This window comes from Apaloderma vittatum, unplaced genomic scaffold (assembly GCF_000703405.1).
Source record: "Apaloderma vittatum isolate BGI_N311 unplaced genomic scaffold, ASM70340v1 scaffold3497, whole genome shotgun sequence".
Taxonomy (NCBI): Eukaryota; Metazoa; Chordata; class Aves; order Trogoniformes; family Trogonidae; genus Apaloderma; species Apaloderma vittatum.
The window spans coordinates 1,229-24,292 of record NW_009726506.1 but is presented as its reverse complement, the minus strand read 5'-3'; the positions used below and the strand labels follow the sequence as shown (position 1 = coordinate 24,292).

Sequence of the window (23,064 nt, the reverse complement as noted above, 5' to 3'; positions counted from 1 at the left end):
TGAGGTGTAGAGGTCAAGTACTAATGGGGGAAAAAAAATCCATTTATTTTAACCGTCTTTTTCTTAGTAAAGCAGTAGAGACGAAAAAAAATCTCATCTCTGCAGCCAACACTCTTGACTCCCTCTTTGGAAATTGATAAGGATGGATATTTATAGTTCCTGCTAGTACTGTAATAATCTTGAAGAGCATCCTCCTAGCACTAAGATGCATACCCCCTTAGTCCTTTTCTTCCTACACCAGTTTACCCTAATGGGGCAACTGCAATGTCCAAATTTCCGCCAAGGTTAGAGAACAAAATGCAGCTTCTCAAATGCTGCAGCTGCTGTAGTAGGAGCCCACCAGTGCATCCAACCAGAGATTTCTCTCAGCCCTACTTTGCAAAAGCTTCATCCGTTCATCATTTTGGCTACTTGCTTCAGCAATCAGGCTCAGATTGAGACCTAATGGACTAATACAAATCTTGGATTCAATGGGAAAGCCATTTGACTTCTACATAACGCATTCTACGACAAAGAATAATCAGGGCTTCCCAGGCTCAGCTTATCTACGCTGCTGAAAGCTTGCAATCTGCAGATGGCAAGGCACCTGGATCTTAAATCAACCTGGTGGCCTACTGCACAGTAACCCCAACAGAAACACCTGCCATCATTTCACTGGAATATAATACATTGTGAAAAGCCACTTCTCTACACCAGAAAACAAAATCTAAGAGCCAAAGCCCTCATGCACAGCACCTGGGCTCCAAGCTGCTCACCTGCTACAAAATCACCAAAGCCAACAGTAGTCAGAGTGACAACCACAAAGTAGATGGACTCCAAGGCTGTCCAGCCTTCGATGTGTTTGAAGATAACTGCAGGAATGGTCACAAAGACAATGCAGCCTGCCAGGATGAAGAGGATGGTGGAGATCACCCGGATCTTTGTTTGACTCACTTGCTTTTTCTAGAGAAAGGAAATAAGAAAATAAAAAAAAAATTGAGTGGATTTCTGGGACTGCATACTTTGTGAACGGCAGTTTGATAGTGCTGGTGTCACCTGCTATTTCTTTCCGCCTTTTGTGAGCCTACAGCACTCCGTCCCCGTCAGTGAGACCCCTCTCTGGGTAGTAGTGAACCTGTGTGTCTGGCCCCAGAAAAACGGTGATTCCCATTAGGCCGTTACTAATGTAGCAGTAACACTGCCTGGAAAAACAGTCCTGAGCTTCAGAAAGGCCTCAGTACATTCTAGTTTGGGTTCAGTGTGTAAGAAAAAGTGGACATTCACTCCTCCATACGTACATACACCTACATTGCCTCACTAGCCCAAATCATTCAACAAGCAAGACCAAGACTGAAATGAAATTAACCCCCTTTTTTTCTTTGAAAAGCCTGAGATTTTATGTAGAAGTAATTCATGCTTTGGATTTTCTAGACTCTTCTCGACTCAGGATTTCTAGCTTCCATTCACAAATACAAAGTTTCAATCACCTTTTCAAAAATAGGCAGCTATGTTATCAGTTCACTTCATAAATAAAGGGTTTATGTCAAATACCAAACAATCTGAAATAAAATTACCTATGCAAATCCATACTGGAAAGCTCTTGAACAAAGAGTATGCTGCTATAAACCAAATAAAATACGAGGAGTGTAATTGCAACATTTCACACTCCTAGATCATATAAAATCTCACTTCATATAATATAAACTTAGATTTTGGTTCCAGTAGTACTGATGCAAGCCTGGTTTAATACAACTGATGGATTTGTTTCAGATTTTTCTATGTTGTAAGTAAACTCAGATTCAATAGTTTCCCTAGAAACCTGGAAATTACTTACTGTGGGTTAATTACAGTGGCAGTGTAAATTCTGTATCTATCCTGGAAAAGGAATGCGGAGGTCACCGTAAGTCCCATATTTCCAAATTAGTTTTCCAAATCTAGCATCTCCCTTAACCCAGAAATGAGATCTCATTTCAGATTAGGACATTGCCGAGGCAGGAAATAAGGTCTCAGAAGTTATCTTTATAATATAGAGAAAGGATATTGTGTGAACTGGTTAATATCTAACCAGCTTGTGAGCAGCACTACTGCTTCCACTAAAGCATGAGATTTTAGAGGTGCATTGTCTGAATATCATCAGGCACTCATCCAACCTGAGATGCTCTGCATTTAGAAACCAGATAGCAGAATAAATGTAGCGTATTTCAGAAATAGTTTTAGTTCTGAAACTGTTTGACATGATCCCTATGCTTCATTATTTTTTTCTTTTTGTGTGTATGCCTTGTTTTCTGTCACTGGCTGAACAAAAAATACTTAAATAGGATTAATAATACCATAAATAAGATTACTCAAATACACGACACAGAAAAAAAACTGCCACTGAAGTACCAAGGAGAAAAACAACACAGGAATATTAAACCTTACTTGACTTCTTATTTCATCTTTACCTGAGGAGCCATTTTGAACAGCATGCTAAAGTATTAAAGGATAATCTAGCTTCTTTAAGAGCTATGGACACTCATTTACAATGGCAGGATTTCAAACTGACCTCATGGATGTTACATGGTGTCTTAGGGCTTTTTGTCATGGAGGACCAGGATTTAACAAAGCCTTATTTTAAAACCTTATTTTAAACCTTGTTTATGTACCACTTTGGCCAAGGTGACTTACTCACTCCTACTAAATGCTTCAGTTTCCTGGTACATAAAAATGAAATGGCAGGCACCTTGCTGCAGTGGAACTTAGGAGGCACTTGCAGTGCTGTGTAGTACCGGGAATCCTTGGACGAAGAGTCCTTCGAAGATGCCAAGCACTACTAGTAAAGCAAAATTATGTATGGTAAACCTTCCTCCAGTCCCCACAGAGCAACAAACATTAAAATGCATTTCAGTATGTGTCAGGGTTGACTTGTTTCATGGTAGAAATGGGAGTGGAAAGAGCGACCTACAAATCAGTAGCAAATGTTCAGGACATCAACTTGTTCATGAGTGATAAATTCAGCTGAAGGTTGTTGGTTGTTTTTTGTTAAGTAAAACTGTTAACGATGTTAATGAGAGCCTCTGCAGAAAGATCTGACTCGTGGTTATTGTGCACCTCCCACAAAAGCGGAGCAGCTGAGGGTTTATCTTTTCTTTACTCTTCCACTGGTACAAATGAAGCCAGAAAGAAATGGTGAATCAGGCAAAATGCTTATTTTTAGAGCTACTGAAAAGAGCGTAAAAACAATACTCAGAAGGAGAATTACTTAATGGACAATGGCACATGAAATTCAGGATACAGGTGAAAAAAGGGTCTTTTTATAGTCAGATACTCACTGTGGAGACATTCACTGTAGAGTATACCTGCTATAGATCAAAAAAATGCTAAGGCATAAATGTAATTTTTCATGGAATATGTACACTGTAGTAATCACACATTACAAAAAGGTTGCCTTGTATATTTTTCTTGCAGATGGAGTTGGCCTTGCTATTTTTCTGTAACGTACATAATTTTGTGCTGCCCAGGTTTTCAGGAATAAGGAAATGCAGCCTTTACATTCTAATTTTGGCATAGTTGTATTAAGATGAGTCTAGACTAGCCTAAGCCACTGCATTATTACACTGTACCAAGTCAATATTAATTATACATATTTTATTTGTTGTGGGGTTTTTTTAAAAAAATACCAATGGCTGAGAAATCCAAAAAGGTTTATATCTCAGGTCTTTGACTTAGGGAGTCTAAAAATTAGGCTGGTATTTTCACAAGAGAAAAAGTACCCATAAATTCTGCAAAATAATTTTTTTTCCTCAGGACAATATGTTTCATAGGAACATCCATCTTATGCCTTTTTTGATACCTTTGCTCTCTTTTTCCAGACCAATGCCCTGATCACCCTGGTACAGAATTAGTTCCTCGCTTGCTCTTCTTGCCACCTTTTTCTCCACCTACCTGGCCTTGTTTTTCTAACAGGGACTCTGTAATAGGACTCCAAATGAACTCCTCAAGCACTGCACGTCATTGCAGTAGAATAGATCTGTCTGTCAAAGAAACTTAGGCATATCCAGTGTTCCCACAGTAGATGAACTTGTGGAAAATGCGCTCCAGCTGTATGCTGGCTTTACTAACAAAGAAGAATTGCATTTAGGGTTCTGCCACTAAAGGAACTTTTTACTTTAAGTAGTATTTGAAATATGAAGACAAACACTAGCAAATAGCTGAGCAACTTCAACCAGGCTAACACATCCTCTGTGCCCATTCTGTGGCATAAATACAGAATTTTCTATAGGCGTCAAAATGAAACACTAATAGAGGCCTTTCTCCAGCAATAGTAGTTAATCTCATAGTGTTTTAAGTAATATTAAAGACACTTTTGAAAGAGATGTTTTCTACTTCTTTTTTTTTGTTTTATTTTAGCAACAAGTTCTCTCCACATTAATAAAGCAGATAATTTTTGAGACCTTCATCAAATATAAATAAATTAGTGCCTGCTAATGAGAAAGGCATCAATTTAAACCCACCTTCAATATATATCTGGAAAAGATCAAAGGAGGAATTTAAGAAGAAAAGATGAAGAGTTTTTTCATTGTACAACAACCTATGACGGGTCATTTCCATTTACTAATGAAGGTGCTGATTTTACTCTTAAGGTGCAAAACAAGCAACATCACTGCATAGGACATCATCTTGTTCATATTAATTCAAACAACCTAATGTCAATCTGCTCCAGTGCCAACAGGGTTGAGGACAGATGCTTACATGGAGACATCCTTATCAATGGAATTTAGTTCTTATGCATCTTGTCAATCAATTAATATAACCTTGTTTTTTCCTTATTTTCTATTACATAGAAATGGGGTCTTATCAGGTTTGGTCTTACCCAATAATTTCAGGAGTTAAAAGAAATCCCTTTTTCTTTTTCCTTTTATTCCTCTCTCTCTGGTCATTAACTCAGGCACAATTTTTCTGACCTAACTGTTTGCAACAAAGGGATCAAACAAAGTTCTCAAGTTCCCAAACTGAAGCCACAGGAATGATATATATTCTTTCCAAATTGGACTAGATTTTTTTTTCAGGAGATACTAAGCATGGGATAAAAAGATGTTACAGCCACTTTTCAGACTAGACTAAATGCTAAATGTATGGAACATATATTATTTCCATGAACAGCACATTTCAAATATGCATATTCCAAGATGTTATGCATATTCCAAGTGTTACCTTCCATTTCAGAGAAGAGCCCCCAATATACAGTGCTACTCAACCAAAAATAGCACTGGAACATTTGCTGCTCACAGTAAGTTCAGATGGTTCCTCTGCCTTCCAAACATTTTCTTTTCTGAATTCCTGACAAATATCTCCAAGACTCCAAGTAAGTTGTTTACCTTTTTGGCTAGATGACCAGTGGCATATTTTTAGTGTGAGTATACTGTGCCTTCATGGAACGTGTTGTCCTCATCTCTCAAGCCTCTGCGTTTTTGGAGCACACCTCCAAAGAAAACACATTTCTTGAACATTTCTTTTGTGCCCTTCACCTACTCTTAACTTTATGCCCTCTCCCATGCTGCCAACTATTCTTGGAACGGATTGTCTCTGCCCATGCACTAATTAAACAGCTTGTCCTCTAATTTGCTTTCTCCAGATCAAAATATTTTAACAAAGAGGAAGGCCAGTCTTTGTACTCAAAGCATAAAACAGAATATCAGATATAACATTTCTATATTTTTCTCTGCCACAAACATTAGGTATGTCCTTAGCCAAAACTTTTTTGCTAGGCCAGTGTAGACAGTGCAGATAGACACAGGTTCCCAAACTGCTCGCCTTTCAGGTCAGTCAAATGCAAGCCAACCCTGGTCCAGAGCTTGGCAGGTAACCTCAGTAAAGTGATGTCCATCTCAACAGGCTGTACAGAAAGATCAGCACAGCACTGGGCTCACAGAGCTCCTCAGTGACCAGCAGTATAGAATCATAGAATTGGTCACATCAGAGTCACTGCTGCCTATACCTGTCACTGTGTATTTCTAACTTGTCCTGGCTCATTCACATTCAAAATGAGACTGAAACTAAACCTATTTTAAATCACTGGCTTAAAGATAACATCTAAGAACAATACACAAATCTTTTGCTCTTCTCTGTTCCCTGAGCACAGCTCAGCTGTGCAGGACACCCACTGCAGGACACCACACCAAGCCCCTCAGCCAAGCACCTCTGGGAAAGAAAGGGCAGAAATGCTGGACAGGAGGAGGATGAGGAGGAACAAGTTCAGGGGAGCGGGAGGTAATTGATGGCAGAACAAGTTCTTCCCTGGAAGGACTGCGGCCTATGGAGGACTGGAGCTGGAGCAGAGGAGAAGCCTTGAGAAGGAAGGACTGGCAGAGAGAAACCATCACGTCTTGACCCCAACCCCTGTGTGGTTCACCACCTCACTGAGGGTATTGAGTGGGACCTGCAGCGATAACAGGGGTGAAAGAGAGGTGTCTGGACTGAAATGAACCTGGAAGTGAAGCTGATCCTGAGAAAGGGTAGGGAAATGCAATTTTATTGTTTGTCGTTTTTATTTCAAATTACTCAACTCAAAAATGTATACTAACTGGCAATAAATTCAATTCCCTAAGTCAGGTGGGTTTTGCCTGTGACAGTACTTGGTAAGTGACTACACTCTTGTCCTTCCTCTTTTCTCCCCATCTGAGTGCAGGGAGGGGAGTTAGCAGGCAGCTGTGGGAGTACCAGCTGTGAGCCAGGGCCTACTCACCACATTAATGAAGAAGGCAACATCCCTTGGAAAGCATAGCAGCAGAATTCTAAATAATATTTTTTTTAAATATATACATTACAGACACCTCTATGGGTTAAGAACAGTAGTTTGAACCATTCCACTAGAGATGGGCTTCCCCCACTCTGTCTAATCAGTTCTTCTGGCGCCTCAGTGCTATTTTAATGCTCTTATTTTATAAAGAACACTGCTATTTCTGCAGAAGAAGATGCAAAATTCATCCTCTCCCCCTGCTTGTTAACTGCAATAAGTACCATATGTGAGACATATATAAAAGTCATAAGCGCTCACATTTGATACTAAGCTTGGGAGAGAGTTCTGAATACATGTAAGGCACGGGTCAGAGTAAAGAAGGATTTTTTTTACATTGCTGTTTTTCCCCATAAAAACCACACTTCTGCGGGGTGTTTGTCTAGACTCAGATGGAATATGCAGCAAGTTTCTCAGAGAGCATCATTTTTCTCTAATGCTATTTTTGTAAACCTCTAGGCATGGATCTTGCTGCAGTCATAATGTGAGTACTAATACTGTGTTATAAAAACACACAAACACTGGCTCAGAGATTTTTTAGGCTTGATATACCCCTTTTCAGCCTTCTTTCTCTCTCTAGAAAGCATTCGTAAGGCATTCTGATACGCATCAACTAATTTCTGTACATTGCTTAAAACACTACTGAAGAAACAAAACCAACAACAATAAGCCCAACCTCTGTTCTGAGCTGTGTTCAGCCACCCCAAAAATAAATGAGGGACTCTGGTGTATATACATGCTTTTCTCAGACATTGGTGCAGCCAAATAAAAACAGAGGCTCATGCCACAGACTTAAGCAATTTCAAAGGATGCTTGCAGAAGCTGAATTTGGAATGTATTGCTCCTTCCTTCCTTCCTTCGATCCCTTTGGACTTACATTCATTTTCCCCTCCCTCAAGGAGTGTAAGAACGGGTTGGTAAAGCTTGTTCCAAACCACCTCCCTGTACCCAAATGGATTTTACTTTGCCGTTCCTGGCAGCCCTGATTTTGATCTGCGCTGAACCAATGCCTTCATCTTGTCCATCAGTGCAATTCAAGGGAAAAAAAATAAAATGCAGTTACAATGGTGCAAAGAAAAGTGCCACACAGCAGCAAGGCTAGATTTGAGTATATGCTTCGCATCTAATTAAGAAATGCACTGAGTCAGAGAAAGACAATTAGTGTAGCTAGATCAATGAGAGACCTAGTTATCTATTGCATGACATGCCCACTTTCAAAGACATCAAGAAGAAGAAAATTAAACTTCACGTTAGAATTATCTCCTCCCAGCAGGGCAGAGAAATTCAATATTCCTTTTTTAGATTTGTTTGGGCTTTCATTTTTTGTTCTGTAATTTCTTTGTTTTGTTCTCTTCTTCTACAGTGGAATAAAACATCCAGATTCCCTCATGCTGTTGTTTTCAGAACATTTCTCTAGTGATTAGGAATGTAACAATATCAGCATTTGCAAGGCTAGAGTGGGTACTTTGTTGGTCTAGATACCGAAATGTTAAACGGTGACCTTTCGAAAGAGGGAGCAGATCTTCAGGCTAGACTCTTGTATCTGTTTCTAGCCCACACTTTTCAATTTCTGCATAGTTTGGAATAACTGGCTAAGCAGCCTTTGCTTTCCCCTTCTTGGGTACAGTACTATACATCATTCCCTGCAATAAATTCTTGCAGAAGCCTCCAAAGTGTATTTTGTATTTATCAGGAGATTTCTTACACATATTAACACTATAAATTTGCAATATTGTACTCTTTTTAGAGGAAGACACTATTTATGGCTAGCTGAGTAACCGAAGAGCATTCTCTGAGGTAACTAGCCTGCAGGGAGCAAATTCTACTCTAAGTGGGATACAGATCCCAGAAAAGTGGAAGGAAAGCAAAAGGGAAAAGAGAGAGCAGCTCCCCTCAGGGAAAAACGTGAAAAGAGTGGACAATGTCTCACCCCTAGTAGTGTCCCTCCATGCCACAACTCTCCTCCTGCTCCTCTCAGCCTTTTCCAGTATTTTGTAGGAGATGCCACTGCTTGCCTGAAAAGGTAAAAGGAGGGCAGGGAGCACCTGCAAAAGGAAAGCTGTGGCGTAGGGTGAAGGGCGCATCAAGCACTTTGTCCCATGGCTCAGAACCAATTCTTATTGCCATAATGACACACGCATGTACCAATGGAAAATAAGAACATTACATGAATTACATTAGAGTGGTTAATATACTAGCTTGCCAGGCCAAAAAGGTGAAGGCTGAATACATAAAGCAACGTAACACTGGATTTGCTACCTCCATCCAGCCTGTTTGTAACCTTGAAGTAGCACTTCCTGAGTGGGAAAGCAGCACAGGCCCCATGCCTGGGATAAGGCACCATGTACAGGCATTCTTCTGAAGTAAATTCTGTCTATTATTGCCTTTCAAGATCCATCACCTCTCTCACTCTCAGTCTCTGATGCTTCCCCCAAGGAGTTTTGGATGATATTCTGAAGAACACTGACTGGAATGTCTCTACCTATTTGTTGGGGGAATCAATAATCACAGTGTTATGGGTGACAGTATTTTCTGGTTTGCTTTTCCTTTACTCCATATATTGGAAACTTAAACAATCTTGAGGTTAGGATCTTCTTTCAGATATAAATCAGGTTTTCAAAGATGTCAACACCTGCATCAAAACTCTAGCACATGGGATTTGGCATTTCAGCTCTGTACTGTCAGGAATACACAGAAGTTGTGATAACAGTAGGGCAAAAACCTAAGGCAATAACTAAAAAAAGAGCATATTCACTATTAGTGCTTAGGAAAGAGTTTAACTTTCAGGCTGATGGCTGAAGAGTTCACATGTTCTTTGGCATTAATCAGCAGCTTCCACTGAAGTATCTTATTTTTTAAGCTTCATACAGAGCACCTAAGAAACCCTAGCTGCTCCATAAACTTAATCATGCTGTCAGCTCCTGTTTGTCTTGTGTTTCATGAGAGATAATTGCTTGAGACTCAGGGGGTTTACTTCCATTGCACTTCACTGCAATTAAAAGTTACATGTCTAATACTATTCTTAGCACAAGGCAGGCAGTTATCGTTTTACTCTTTAGAATAGTGGTTCTTGAACATTTCAGACCATAAAGAAGGACCATTTAACTACTTCCTTAACAAGAAAATTGGGATCCAGGCTCCACATGGAAATGCAACGCCTTGCCACTGCTTATATTGAGATCATTCTGAATACTAACCCAGTTTGAAACCAGATGAGAAGTGGCAAAGACTGGGCTTTGATATAGAGAAAGGAATAGTGCTCCTCTTTTTTCACCAAAGAAAACAGAAAAAAAACCCCAACCAAATAGAGAGAACAAGAGCTGACAAAAGAACAGAGATCATATTCTGGAGATAATCCCTGATGTACATAAAAATTAGCCAGAGTACATTCAAATTAACAGGGGAAGAAAACCCCTTTCTGAAAACTTACTTGGTCATTCATCTAGTGTTTTCATGTTCTTCTTTAAAGTGAGAAATCATCATTCATAGATGGTTGGAAAACTATTCAGTGTCCATTGCCAAATACTCTCATACTTTACATGTAAATTAGTTTTTTTAGTCGCTAATTGCTTACTACACTTGTCTCAGGTTTATTAACTAATTCTATGTAAACATTCAAACAGGTGCTAAAATACTGGCCATCCTACAAAGAAAAGTTAAAGTAGATTAAGACAAACACTGAAGCTGACAGATCTTTGGTTCATATACTACAATAGCTGCAGTCTATCCACAATCAGAAGGCAATGTAATGAAAATCACTTCCCAAACGAAAAATTAACTATTACAATTTGCTGTAACACAGACAAATATCTGAGCTATCATAAGCAAAGCATTTGTATTAATCATAGATTCCTGACTAGTTTTTTACCACATTATTTTTTCAAGAGATGTAAAATACTATGAGCACTGCAATTCAGTGACAAGAGTATGATTCCAGTAAGAAGAATTATTGGAAGTTTGAACTTCTAATAATTTTAAATAATGAAAATATATTAAAAGGCCTCATATAAGCATGCAAAACAGTACAAGGTTTCTTCTGAAGTGTTCCGTAGCTAACAGCTGCACTGTGCAGTGCCTATCATTCACAGAAAGAGGTGTTACAGCAATACCAGTGATAACTACTTGGGGAGATGGACTTCAGTGCATACTGGGTTTCAGTTTTGGTGCACTGGAGCTGAGCTGAGATATCCGGATAACACTCTACTCTGTATTTAAGGTAGCTTTAATGTCTGTCTTTCCTCCTCTGCTTATACTATCATCTTTCTAGCAAGACTGATTTGAATATAAAATTGGAGCAATTATTCTCTCTTCCTGGTGTTGACATATTCTCCCTTCTTAGAGCTGCTGCCCTCTCTTTCTAACATTTAATGCCCTTTCAACTACCACCAGGCTCAGGATCTCCTGGGGCTCTCCTTGGGCATAGACTCAGGTCAAGATATTCATGATCCTCTCTTTGAAGTTGTCTCAGGCTGATGCTATACTGCTCACAAGTCCTTACAGACCTAACAAATATTGTTGATAAAACCAAAATGTTTAAAAGATCCTTCAGAATATAGCTGTCCAGGTTAATATTAACCCTTAAATTATATGTCAATTTGCAAGAAGTTATTGCTGGATTAAATAAAGATGTACTCCACAGCCCACCCACGTAATATTTACACTCTAAACTTATACTCAGAAACAAAGACCAGTGGATAAGAACAAATCACCAAAAGGTTTGCTGCACTTAAGTTACTTTCCCTGAAGCAGATTAGCTGTAAAATGGATTAAATACCCAGTTAGATGAAATAAAATGCCAAAAGATCCATAGATTTTGTCATGAATTTTTTAGTACTAGTACACTATCTCAGCATGGTGCAGAAAAAAAATACTTTCCTGCAGATCAAATGTAACAGAGGGGGAAAGCGACCCAAAGAGTAAAACCAATGTATTTAAGACCATGCCACAAGCCAGGTGGTTGAACCTAAAATAGAGTTCAGAGATAAACTGGCTCTGGTGGATATTCACTGCATGTAATGTAAGGTCACAGCCTGCACCACAAATGGTTTAGTTCACCCATAGGATTATTGCTTGCCTGCATCTTCTATTGGAGCACAAGGACTACTGAAGCAGGTGCTGATCAAAAGCAAAATTAAACCTTTCTGCTATCTTTCCATCACCATAATTAAAGCAACAGTTAGGAACACATAAAAATGTGGCCTGCAGTATCTCAGGGAGAAAAGTATTCCAGAGCCAGGCATTACAAATTTACCACTACTGCCTTTCATCCTCCAGTTTAACTTTATAAGAGTCTACAGTCACACTTTTGCCATTGCTAGACGCACTACAGTGAAGTGTCCAGATGCTCCGGGGTATGGACTGCTTTATATCAAAGAAAAGCAATTAACACAACTCTCATTAAGAGCATTTAAGGACTCCAGGCAGGAAGGAGCAGAGAGAGGAATACATTTGAGAGCACAGAGCAACCAACAGTCCTCTTTGTAACAGATATATTACTGAAGAACTAGAGGAGAATGTACCCAAAGTTTTCCAACCTGCATCATGCACCCTGACAACTAAGTTCTGGATTTCGGGAGTGCTCATGCATTTTGACTTAAACAGTCGTCAGACAATATTTTCCACAGTATTAAGACACACTTCCTTGCTGTGCCCTATTATTTTCTGAATAGTGAAACTCCTTTTCAAGAGGGTGGAGGGAGGATTGCACCCATCAGAAGTGGTTCACAACCCAGTGAATTGCAGTTGCTGTAACTTCTGGATTCTTACTCTTACAGTATCTACATTCCTTAATTTCACTTTTAACATCAGCTACTTTACAAAAAAAGCATGTCTTCAGATTTAAAACTGTATAACTAAAAATGAAATTAAAATACTCACCAGATTTATAAGGCACTATGGATACATTGCTGGCAAGAACTAAACACTTTTTTATTATGCTGTAAAGTCCATTTTTAGCCAAATATGCTTTATGAGGAATATAAAGGCTAACATACTACCTACAGGTCTCTTCTGTTAGTACTTGACTATGCATGCATCCATACAGTTAGTGATAACTAACTCCAAAACTCAGAGCTGAGTCTAGGTTTTGCTGTAAATCAGATTTGGAATATACATTCAGGTGCATACCTACTTGAAATAAACACCATATAAGTATCTACATATGTAAACCAATCCTTTGTTGACCTTCAAGCACTCTTTTTTAACCTTGCTCAGGGAACTCTGACTCTCAGGTGGACCTCTAAGGTGTAAAATGCAAAAGAACACAGTCAGCTGAGATTGCTTACATCTATTTGTTCCGGGATTGTAAATCAGTGCTCTAAACCACTTCTTTTTATCTGCAAAAGCTCTCACCACACAGGTTATTTTATTTCTGAACAAGTTATTAAGCTGTGTGGGGAGCAAAGCAGAAGCAGCTCCAAAGAACCAAATTCCCAGCTAGTGAGAGAGGCAGAGCATCACAGGCATCAAGTGAAAAATGTTTCAGGTCAGCATACTGCATGCTCTGCATAATGTTTCTCTCCAAGGCTACATCACCTTTGGTCTTTCTGTAACAAGCTGCATGAAAAAAGCATTTGCAACTTTTTTTCTTCAAAGTTTTCCTGCAGGTAACTTGCCAAGTTCATACGAAACATTGCTTTTGCTGGTGAGAGGGAATTCTAGGAATTATGAGGGAAAATCTACTTTGCCACAGAATCATAGAACTATAGAACTTTTCAAATCATCAAGTCCAACTGTAAAACTAACACTGCCAAGTCCATCACTAAACCATGTCCCTAAGCACCACATCTGTGTATTTTTAAAATACCTCCAGGGATGGTGACTCAAACACTTAAGTACCTCAGCCTTTTCCTTTGTCACTTTCCCCTGTATCCAATAAAGGATGGAAATTCTTCTTAGTCCTCCTTTTTTTGGTAATGTATCTTTTTATCATCTCTTAAGGCAGGAGCCAGATTAAGTTCTAGTAGGCCCTTCTAATTTTCTCCCCTCATAACCTCACAGCATCCTTGTAGTCCTCCTGAGTGGCTGTTCACTCGTACTTTCCCTTTCTTGTAGCAGTATCTTCACATCAGCTTAATTTAACTTCTGTCATCCCTAACCTCTTCTTCTAAACTCTCAGCCTCACTTCATCTTTAATTTCCATCTGGCTTCTTCCCTCCAAAATTTCCCACTTCACAACCAAGCTGCCATTTGCTACTATCGCATCCTTTTCTCTGCCTATATATTTTCCTGTCCATTTAAAAACATTTTTTACAAATCAGTGTTTCCACAGTCTCAGTACACTGAGGCTCTGTTCCTGGCTGGCTTCTATCATAGAATCATAGAATGGCCTGGGCTGGAAGGGACCTTAGAGATCATTTAATCCAAACTCCCTGTCATGGGCAGGGACACCTCTCGACTAGATCAGGCAACACATGGGGACTGAACGGAGATCGAACCCACGACCTTGGTGTTATCAGCACCACGCTCAACTGACTGAGCTAACTGGCCCCCCAATGGCATCAAAGTGTTCACAACCAATAATAGAATGTGATTAGATCTACTGTCTTCACTGCAGCAATAGAAATTCTTACCAGATTATGGAAATGTAGGATTCCTTTTGGCAGCTACCTTTTTATATTTCTCAGACTTTTTGTTTTGGTGGAAATTACCCAGGAAATTGTTAGGATAAGATCCGAACACTGAAATTTGAGCTCGTAAATCTTGTATCATTTTGGAATAATACTGTGTATGTGCACCAGTAGGTTCAATTTCACACCCCGTCCTGACAGCTGTGTCCAGAGACAGGATGCCAGCAGATGGCAGATTGATCATTGCACTGGATCGCTCCCCTGTGGAAGTTCTTGAATGAATCGTAAAAAGAAAATTGTAGCTTTCTTTCTCACCATAAAATCACAATGAATAACACTCTATTAAAAAAGAAAAGACAGGGTGTTGATCTTTTCATTGGGCTTTTAGCATCTGATGTAGTAATATACTTATGCTGTCTAGTAATGAAGTGCAATAAAACAAAATAATAGAGATTATGTTGATTTTTGGTATATTTTGATTAGATGTCAGGAAGTAAAGAGAAAACTTTTCCATCAATCTTCCATTAACCTGCTCAAAAATGCAGGTGTAAGGCTGTATATTCAAAACTACAAATAGGATTTTACTAGCTAACATATCACTTAGGTTGTAATACATTAATCTATTAGCCATGTGCCAAATTTTGAGTCAATTAACAAGCTTAGAGCAATTTCACTGGTTTGCCTAAGCAGTGATCTGGATTTGAATTTTGGCTTTGGGAACGATCTCATCTGAAAATTTGACTCAGCTGCCAAAAACGAGAAGAATCAATGCTGATATAGGGCTGTAAGAGAAAGTTGCAGAGTGGGGACTGCCCAGCGGGAAGCAGACAGAGTTCCCTGGGCATTACCCCCAGGAAGAAGGTGGTACTTCAAGAAAACCTCGAACAGCTTCTTTGAGCAGCAAACTTTGCTGACAACTCACTGACCAGTCCCACACTGGTGGCAGGTATAATGTGGCGGGTTTGATGTGAGCCAAGGGAAAGAAGAGGAGGAGAGAGAGCAAGAGGAGAGATAATAGGGCAAATGGACAGACAGAGGTGAGATAAAGAAAAAAAGACTGTATTTTTAAGTGTTCCTCCTCTGCACAGTCAGTCCCAGTATTTGTCTTCCATTCATTTTCAGATAAGGAATTTGTAGAAAATTCCTGTGACTTGTACAGTAACAAAAGAGATCATAGAAACCAAAAAATCTCTAAAAATCAGTTGAATCTTTAAGAGAAAGAGTAGCTAGGATAGATCTGATGTATTCAGAAAGAAAAACAACAAAGTTCAGGAAAGGCAGAGCTTTGGCAGTTGTTAACAGAAAGCTGTCCACCAGCTCAGTGGGACTTCTCTTACTCCTGCCCCAGCCCCAGCTCCATCTTCCAACTAAGAACTACTTTTCCTAGGACTGTTTCAAGGCTAAGGTAATGCCTACCGCTGCCTTTCTGAAAAACAAAAAAAAATTGTATACATAATTTTCATAACAGTTACATATCTCTTAAATCTCGAGCAAACTGTTTCTCAAGAGATCGATGGGCAAACAGGTTCTCTAAGCCGAAAACCTGAAAGACAGGTAGCAGATGTGTTTGTTCTGGCAAGTCCCTGGTTCAGTGAAGTGTGAGTTGTTTACAGAGGCATTGCCCTTCTGCACAAAGCACTGTATTTTCTTGAGAAATGAGCTTCAGGGGTGCAGCCTTGCCACCATCCATGTCTGGCTGCTCGCACATATCCCTGTACTGCAATTCACACCCTACCAGCGGTGTTGCCAGACCTGTCCTCAGCATCACGCTGTAAGCCAGAGGACTGAAAGCAGTAACCAAGTCCAGGAACCGCTCACAGTGGTTCTCCCTAAGAAGCCAGAAGTGCTCTCAGAAGCATTTTGGGCCCAGGACGAATGCTTGCATCTGTACTGAACTGCAAGATCAGAAAGATCAAGCACCATAGAATGTGTTGGGTTGGAAGGGACCTTTAAAGGTCATCTAGTCCAACCCCCCTGCTGTAAGCAGGGACATCTTCAACTAGATCAGGTTGCTCAGAGCCCCATCCAACCTGACCTTGAATGTCTCCAGGGAAGGGGCCTCCACCACCTCTCTGGGCAACCTGTTCCAGTGTCTCACCACCAAGATCTACCAGGTTATGCTCATCCCATCTACTTCTAGTGAGAACCTAAACACTCATTACAAGGTTTGAATAAAGACTATCTGAATTTAGCCTATGTTTAACTCATGATAATGACAGCTGCCTGCATTCCATAACTCTGCCTATGGAGTGCTTTCCCTTCTTAGACGCTTGCAGCCTGTGTGTGCAGAGCATACAAAAAGAATGGGGATTGTTCTGCTGTTTATTACAGATACAGTCTCAGGTCATTCATAAGATCCCTCACTTATGGACAATAATACTACTAATTTTATGGTTTTATGTCACCTTGGAATGCATATCTCACTTCTGTAGTGTCTGAAAATCTTTGCCAGGTAAAAAAAATCTAAAGAATTACCATTTTTTTAAATTATATATTGGAGTGTGTCCTGGTTTTTTCAGTGATTTTTACTTCTCAGCTTAGTCTCTACTAAGAAGATGCACTTTGTGAAGTCAGCAGCATGTTTTTGCAGACAGTGCCTGCTACCAGCAGTGATAACACCTAATGTTTACAGTTACTGCCTGGGACTGGTATGCAGAAAGGCTCTTGCTTATACTTATTCCTGTAGTGACCAGGGCTACTGTTGGATCTTGTGTGCCATGCTATTACGCTTTTCAGTGTCTTTTCAGCCTATGTTTGTTCCTTTTAGTTTCCTCCTAACTATTTTCATAATTTTTCTGTCCTGTCTTTAAAGGTTGTAGCAGGTGGTTTTATGCCCACAAACATGCAGACTTTGAATTCATTATGGAGACAGTAAGAAACAAGAGTTACACATTGAAATAAATTTTGTTCACTGCTCAGGATTAAATCAAGAACTGTTACTCCACTTGGGAATTCACCTGATTAGGCCCAAACATTTATGGATCCTAACAATGTAAACACCATGTGATAATACATTACATAATTACTAACATTATTATTGTTTATTCTGCACTAGCTAACAATATGAAACATATATTGTGTATAATATGCCAAATCTTATGTAACTAATCATAGAAAATGAAACCACTGATATTAAGACTACTTACTAAGATGTATGTAAATTGTAGACTATATCAGGAATATTTCAAATAGCTGTACCTAATTACTGAGAGAATATGGAAGGAAATTATGTATAACCCTGTCCACCAAATCACAAAATCATACATGGATTTATGAGAACCAAATTAAAAGGAATAAGTACATATCTTGGCTAAACAAGGGGACCACAGATCTCTAAATTGCTTTGGAATCTGACAAAATACCAAGGAGAAAAAGAAATACTTTAGATAGTTATAAACAACAAGCAACTGCATTAACTCAAGAATAGGAAGGAGTACGATGAATACCAAATGAACTTCCATTATGTGCCAAAGGGCTATATTCTGTATGAAGCATTAGTATCAGCATTCATCTGTGAATCTTAAAATACTTGAAGTAGAGCATGTATTATTTTATTCATAAACTATCATGCTGACAGTTTAATGGTCTTGTCCACATCAACTAGAAAGCCAATACTACAGCTGACAATTAATCAAAGATTTTCTGACTCTTAATTCATATCATGACTTCAAGATTGTGTTTTTTCTTGGGCAGAAGCAGGCTGGAAGATGTAGGCCATTTTCAACTGCTCTCCACTCAGGCATGTACATGCTTACTCACCCATAATCACTAGTCACCTTTTTTCCACATTTAGCCAGAGATGCTCCTTATGGTTGGCCTGGGACACTTCACAGTAGTTTAATTCAAAGGGAAATTGCTCATACTCCAGGCTAATACTCAATTACTTCCTTTCAAAAACAGTTACAAGTAATTTGCTCTCATCTGCGAGAATGTTTTAGAGATAGATGCCTATTAAACTGACCAGCTTGGACAGCTTCTCATCCACTCCATCCCTGGAAAGACTTACCTCCAGTTATGCTGCTTCCAAGAGAAGCACCACACAGGTTACTTCTAGAAGTTCTGCTTCAAAGAGAGAATCCCTGAAGTGAACCATTGGCAAATTAGCAAAACAGCATTTGCCAGGTCTGCAGCACTGCTTGCGAAGGAATTGCTTAAGGTGATCATCATCATGGCTAGGCTTCACAAACGAAGATATGGGAAGGGCTCTGCCCACACTTGCTACAAGCGCGCTGATGGCTAAAAAGGCCGATGTGGGATAGGCAAGTCCGGTTGCAAAAGGCACAGCGGAAAGTCTCCTTAGGTGGTATTGGCGAGGCATGGTTCTTTCTGCGTTCTCTTTTCTCCTCCAGACTAACTCTACGTGCGTTCTCAAAGGAGGCAGCAGCGTTATGGATGGTGTGTCTCCACATCTCCCGATTGGGGACCAGAGTGGACCACTGATGGTAGTCAATATGGCCAAAACTGAGGTAATACAGACTCAAAAATAGAGGCTACCAGCAACACGAAGAGAAATTACATATAAGAAATCTTACGTAGGATGTACCCACAGTGGGCAGGACAGATAAATACCATTAAGACAATCACAGTCGGTGGCATTATGCCAGTTTTTGCAGCTGCAGATTTACTCCACTGCACCTGTCCTCTTGCAGAGAAAGTATATCACTCAGCCACCTCACTCTCCAAGTTCACATTTACTCCAGTAACCCTGCTTTCAAATCTTTTAGGCTTTATTAGCAATTTGGTCAGGACCTACTCTGCATCCCTGTTCCTTCAGAAGTTACACTACCTTCTCTCCATTTTCAGTGAATGGATGTACATGTCCGAAGAAACCTGTGATGACAGGAAGGCTCTTTTATAACCAGTCCTTGTAAGGAACCTAACTTAGGAGATAGATTCCCCAGAGATAGCCTCAAGAAGGAAATTCAGAGCCTGACCTATAACTCCTGCATCAGCATCCAGAGAAGTTTATTTCTCGCCACTGACTACAGAGGTCCCTAAGGTCACTGAGCATAATCTCAGCTAGACATGTCAATATTTCTTGTTGCCCAACACACAAAAAGGACTGCAGGTAACAGCAACATGGAACTAAAAGCAAGTTATACAACATAAGCAAAAAAATGAGAATGAACTTACTCTGAAAACTTTTTCCACCCTTGCAATACTCTTCCCAAAGATGGTTCCAAGTTGGTCTCCAATCCCAGCCAGCAAGAAGCCAAAGAGTGGAATCCCAAAGATGGCATATAAGATGCAGAAAACCTTGCCTCCAACAGTGCTTGGGGCCATGTTCCCATACCCTGAAGAGAAAAACAATTGTCACACTCTCAGAATTTATACATGGCTTTTTGGAAAAACTAAAGGATTTAGAAAAACGGCTGCTCCTGAAGGCATACCTTTGTTCCACATGTAATTCGTCTTTACAGCATTTCCATGGCATGATGTCATTTTCCAGGAGAGTTATGGCCTGTGATTTAGTTCTTGTTGAGGCCTCAGTTACCCATACTTTCTATATATTCAGGTCCTATCTAAAATTGTTGATTAATTACACTAGCTTGCCTTATTATGGCACAAAAAAATCCCTCCATGTTGGCCTGGTGCCTGCACGTTGCTGCTCCTCTTGGGCTGTGTCAATGACTTCCTCACGGGAGTGTGATTCACTTGACAAAGGTCATTTTCAGTGGTTAGCTCATAATTTCCTCAGCTCTCCATCACACTGACTAGTTACATTGCAGCCTCCAAACTGTACCCACACTACACAAAACTGCCCTTAAATTCTTTATTCAGTTCCCCTTTCAATTTGAAACATTTGTATTTCATGAGGTTTTAATAAAATAGCTTTTTAATAAAATAGCTTTTAAGCCCTCCCTCTGAAAATCCTAGTTCATTTGTTTTTAAAAGCCATTATTGATGCTGTAATAAAAGTGCATACATGTTTGTCTTCCATCCTCTGTCAAGGTAACCTGAGGGTGTTGAAAAGATGACAGATTCTGACCAACACATAATCATCCAGCTGTATATCCTGAGTGAAAACTCTCATTTTGGCCTAACCATGTCTGGACACATGTGGTTTTGATTCCCAGCCTTGCTAGTACAGACAAAATACTGGCAACATGTGACACCTGCAGAAAGGCAGCTCTACGCCTGTTCTATGCAGTAAACTACATACAGTCACCACAGTTTGTTCAGGTATCTCTTCCCATCCCCGCACCACCTGTGTGAATTCAACCTTAGGAATCTATGCAGAGCATTATGACTCCTGTAGCCATGGTAATTCTATTGAAATGTTAATGCTAAAGAGAAGAAACAAGAATTGTGGTAGCAATATTTGCGCCTTTTTATTTCAGAGCAGGTATCTTTATTGAACATTATAGAGATCTGTAGTCTGACTATACATAAGTATATGAATATTAAAAATGATCACACAATCACAAATCACTGATAAAATAAAGTGGAAACACAGAGCATCCAGAGAGATGAAGATCTAAGTGAGTGTTTCCTTCCTCTCAGCAATTCCTCCTGGTCCTTGGGAATTAAGGCTGGGCTCCTAGGACCTAATCCTGTCAGGTCTGTGACACTGGCATTGGATCTCTGTCATGGGATGATGAAAGGACCATGATACCACACAACATTGCCTCCCTTGCAACCCACAGTTATTTTCATGGCTTCATCTGTGAGCCTAGATTCCTTCTAAAACTCCAAGAAAATCCAGGCTCCACAGGCAGCAGACTGAGGTTGATGAGGCAGTCTGCGGAGTGTCTGCCCTAACAGGGCTCTGGTGGATTAAACAGAATCATTTTCATGGCTGACACAATACATAGATTTTATGCAGCCTACAAAAATCTCATTCATGGAGAATTTAAAGCAAATATGGGCAAAAGCCCAAGCTCTTTTCAATAAGTTATTTAAAGAGCAGATGTCAATGAATATGCCTACAAAAACTATGCCTATACAGTGGCATTTATTTTAATGAGTAATTTTAAAGCTTGCCACTTGGGTCTCTTGAGTAAACAAATATTAAGGGAAGGTTTTCTTACATTTGATTCAGAAATGTTTTCTTTCTCACCACCTGCTCATTTTATGCTACAGCTAAAAATACTTGGTAAGGTAGGTTGGTGTATAAAGAATCATAGAGAAGAGTACGCTCTATACAATCTCTCTTTCACCTTTACTCTGACAACAAAGAAAAGGCAGATCCAAAGGCACAGAGGCCACTGTTTGAAATGATCATCACAGCAAGTCTTCCAAGTGCCACAGGACTTTTTTTTGTTGTATTTCCTACATAAAGAACTTGCAGAATGCAGTCAGATCCTCACACATTAATGAAGGGTTATGTGATTGTCAACTATTTGTCTATACAGTCACCAATGTGTGCATCACAGTTGTAATATGCAGAAACACTTCATCCAATACTGAAGTCAGAAGAATACTCAAAGATAATGGAAATAAAAAGCAGCAATTTGTCAGTGCTTTCCAAATAATCTCTTGACCTCTAATCACGACAGAATTGAAATCAAGTTAAAATTTTAAAACAACTGTACAATTATCAGGAGATTAACTCTATCGTAAGTGTTATCATTCTATCAGTTTTTTCCTTCAGGGCATCTTCTGAAATCCCAGCTGCTTGAACAATCTTCAAGAGATGAACTACCCATGGAGGAGAGGATAAAAACCTCAGCATGTCTAAGACGAGCATTTAGAGGTCAAGAGACTAAGTACATTGGCCATAATGTATTGGGCACTAATGTATCAGTGGTTCAAGAAAAGTAAATGGAGCAGTTCAGTATACCCTTCATCTAATATAGACAAATGCATCAATATTTCAAGGCCATGAATTCTAGAATGGAAAATATAATGTTGGGTTTTTTACACAATGTATAATTTGTGGAATTCCTTCCAATTATTATTATGAAAGCACGGAAGGATTTTAGGAGGGATATGATACTTACAAAGAGTAGCGTACGATAAGAATTACTTACACCAAACTTCAAAGCATAAGCCAAAAATAATTGACATACTTAGAAAGAAAGATACCCTTATGGATAAATTCATCCACTTGTAATATTAAAATCCAAATTCTCAACAACAAGAGAGCAGTTATTTCATTGGGTACTGGTTCTAGATTTGTTTACTGAAAATTAGGACCACCTGCATCTACTCAAGAACAGGGTTATAACACCTTAACTTCATCAGTGCTACTTGTTTTCAGTTCAGCATTGCTATTCTACACTAATTGTGCAGACAGCGTCTGATATTTACCCAGAGGCTCAATGCCCTTGACACATACCAGAGGCAAGCTTTCAGAGAACTGAGAGAAATACTCTTCAGCTGCTTTATTTCTTTGTGATCTACCTTCCTCAAATTTATTCCATTATCCAGGTCTCAATGTGACCATGTATTTTAAAAGATAAACAGTAAACATACCTATTGTTGTGATGACTGTTCCAGCAAAGAAAAAGGCACTTCCAAGGTCCCAATGACTGCTGTCGTTCGAGGAATTTCCTATGGGACTGACTCCTGCATTATCAGCATCAATAGCATGCTGCAAACAAAAAGAAAACAAATCAGCCTTAAGCATACCTTACCATATCCTACGCAAGTATATGGTACAGCTCCAAAGGGAAATCTCTAGGACCATGAGAACAGCTTAGATTTAAACTTCTCAATACTTCCTCAAAGAACAGTGTTATCCTCTGTACACAAGAACTGAATTACTGAACTAAAGAGCTATTAAGGCAGAAGGAAGAT

General features: G+C 39.5%; 1 protein-coding gene across 1 annotated transcript in view; it reads right to left on the bottom strand.

The window, feature by feature from the left end:
* The window catches only part of KCNK10 (potassium channel, subfamily K, member 10), a gene marked incomplete at its 5' end in the record, with an annotated part of 28,639 nt that extends 5,781 nt beyond the window's left edge, over positions 1 to 22,858 (bottom strand). The window contains 3 exons of the mRNA XM_009873293.1: positions 756 to 942; positions 19,456 to 19,616; positions 22,741 to 22,858. Of these exons, the coding sequence (XP_009871595.1) occupies positions 756 to 942; positions 19,456 to 19,616; positions 22,741 to 22,858 (466 nt within the window). The remainder of the gene's footprint in view (positions 1 to 755; positions 943 to 19,455; positions 19,617 to 22,740) is intronic.
* Positions 22,859 to 23,064: the final 206 nt, after the last annotated feature.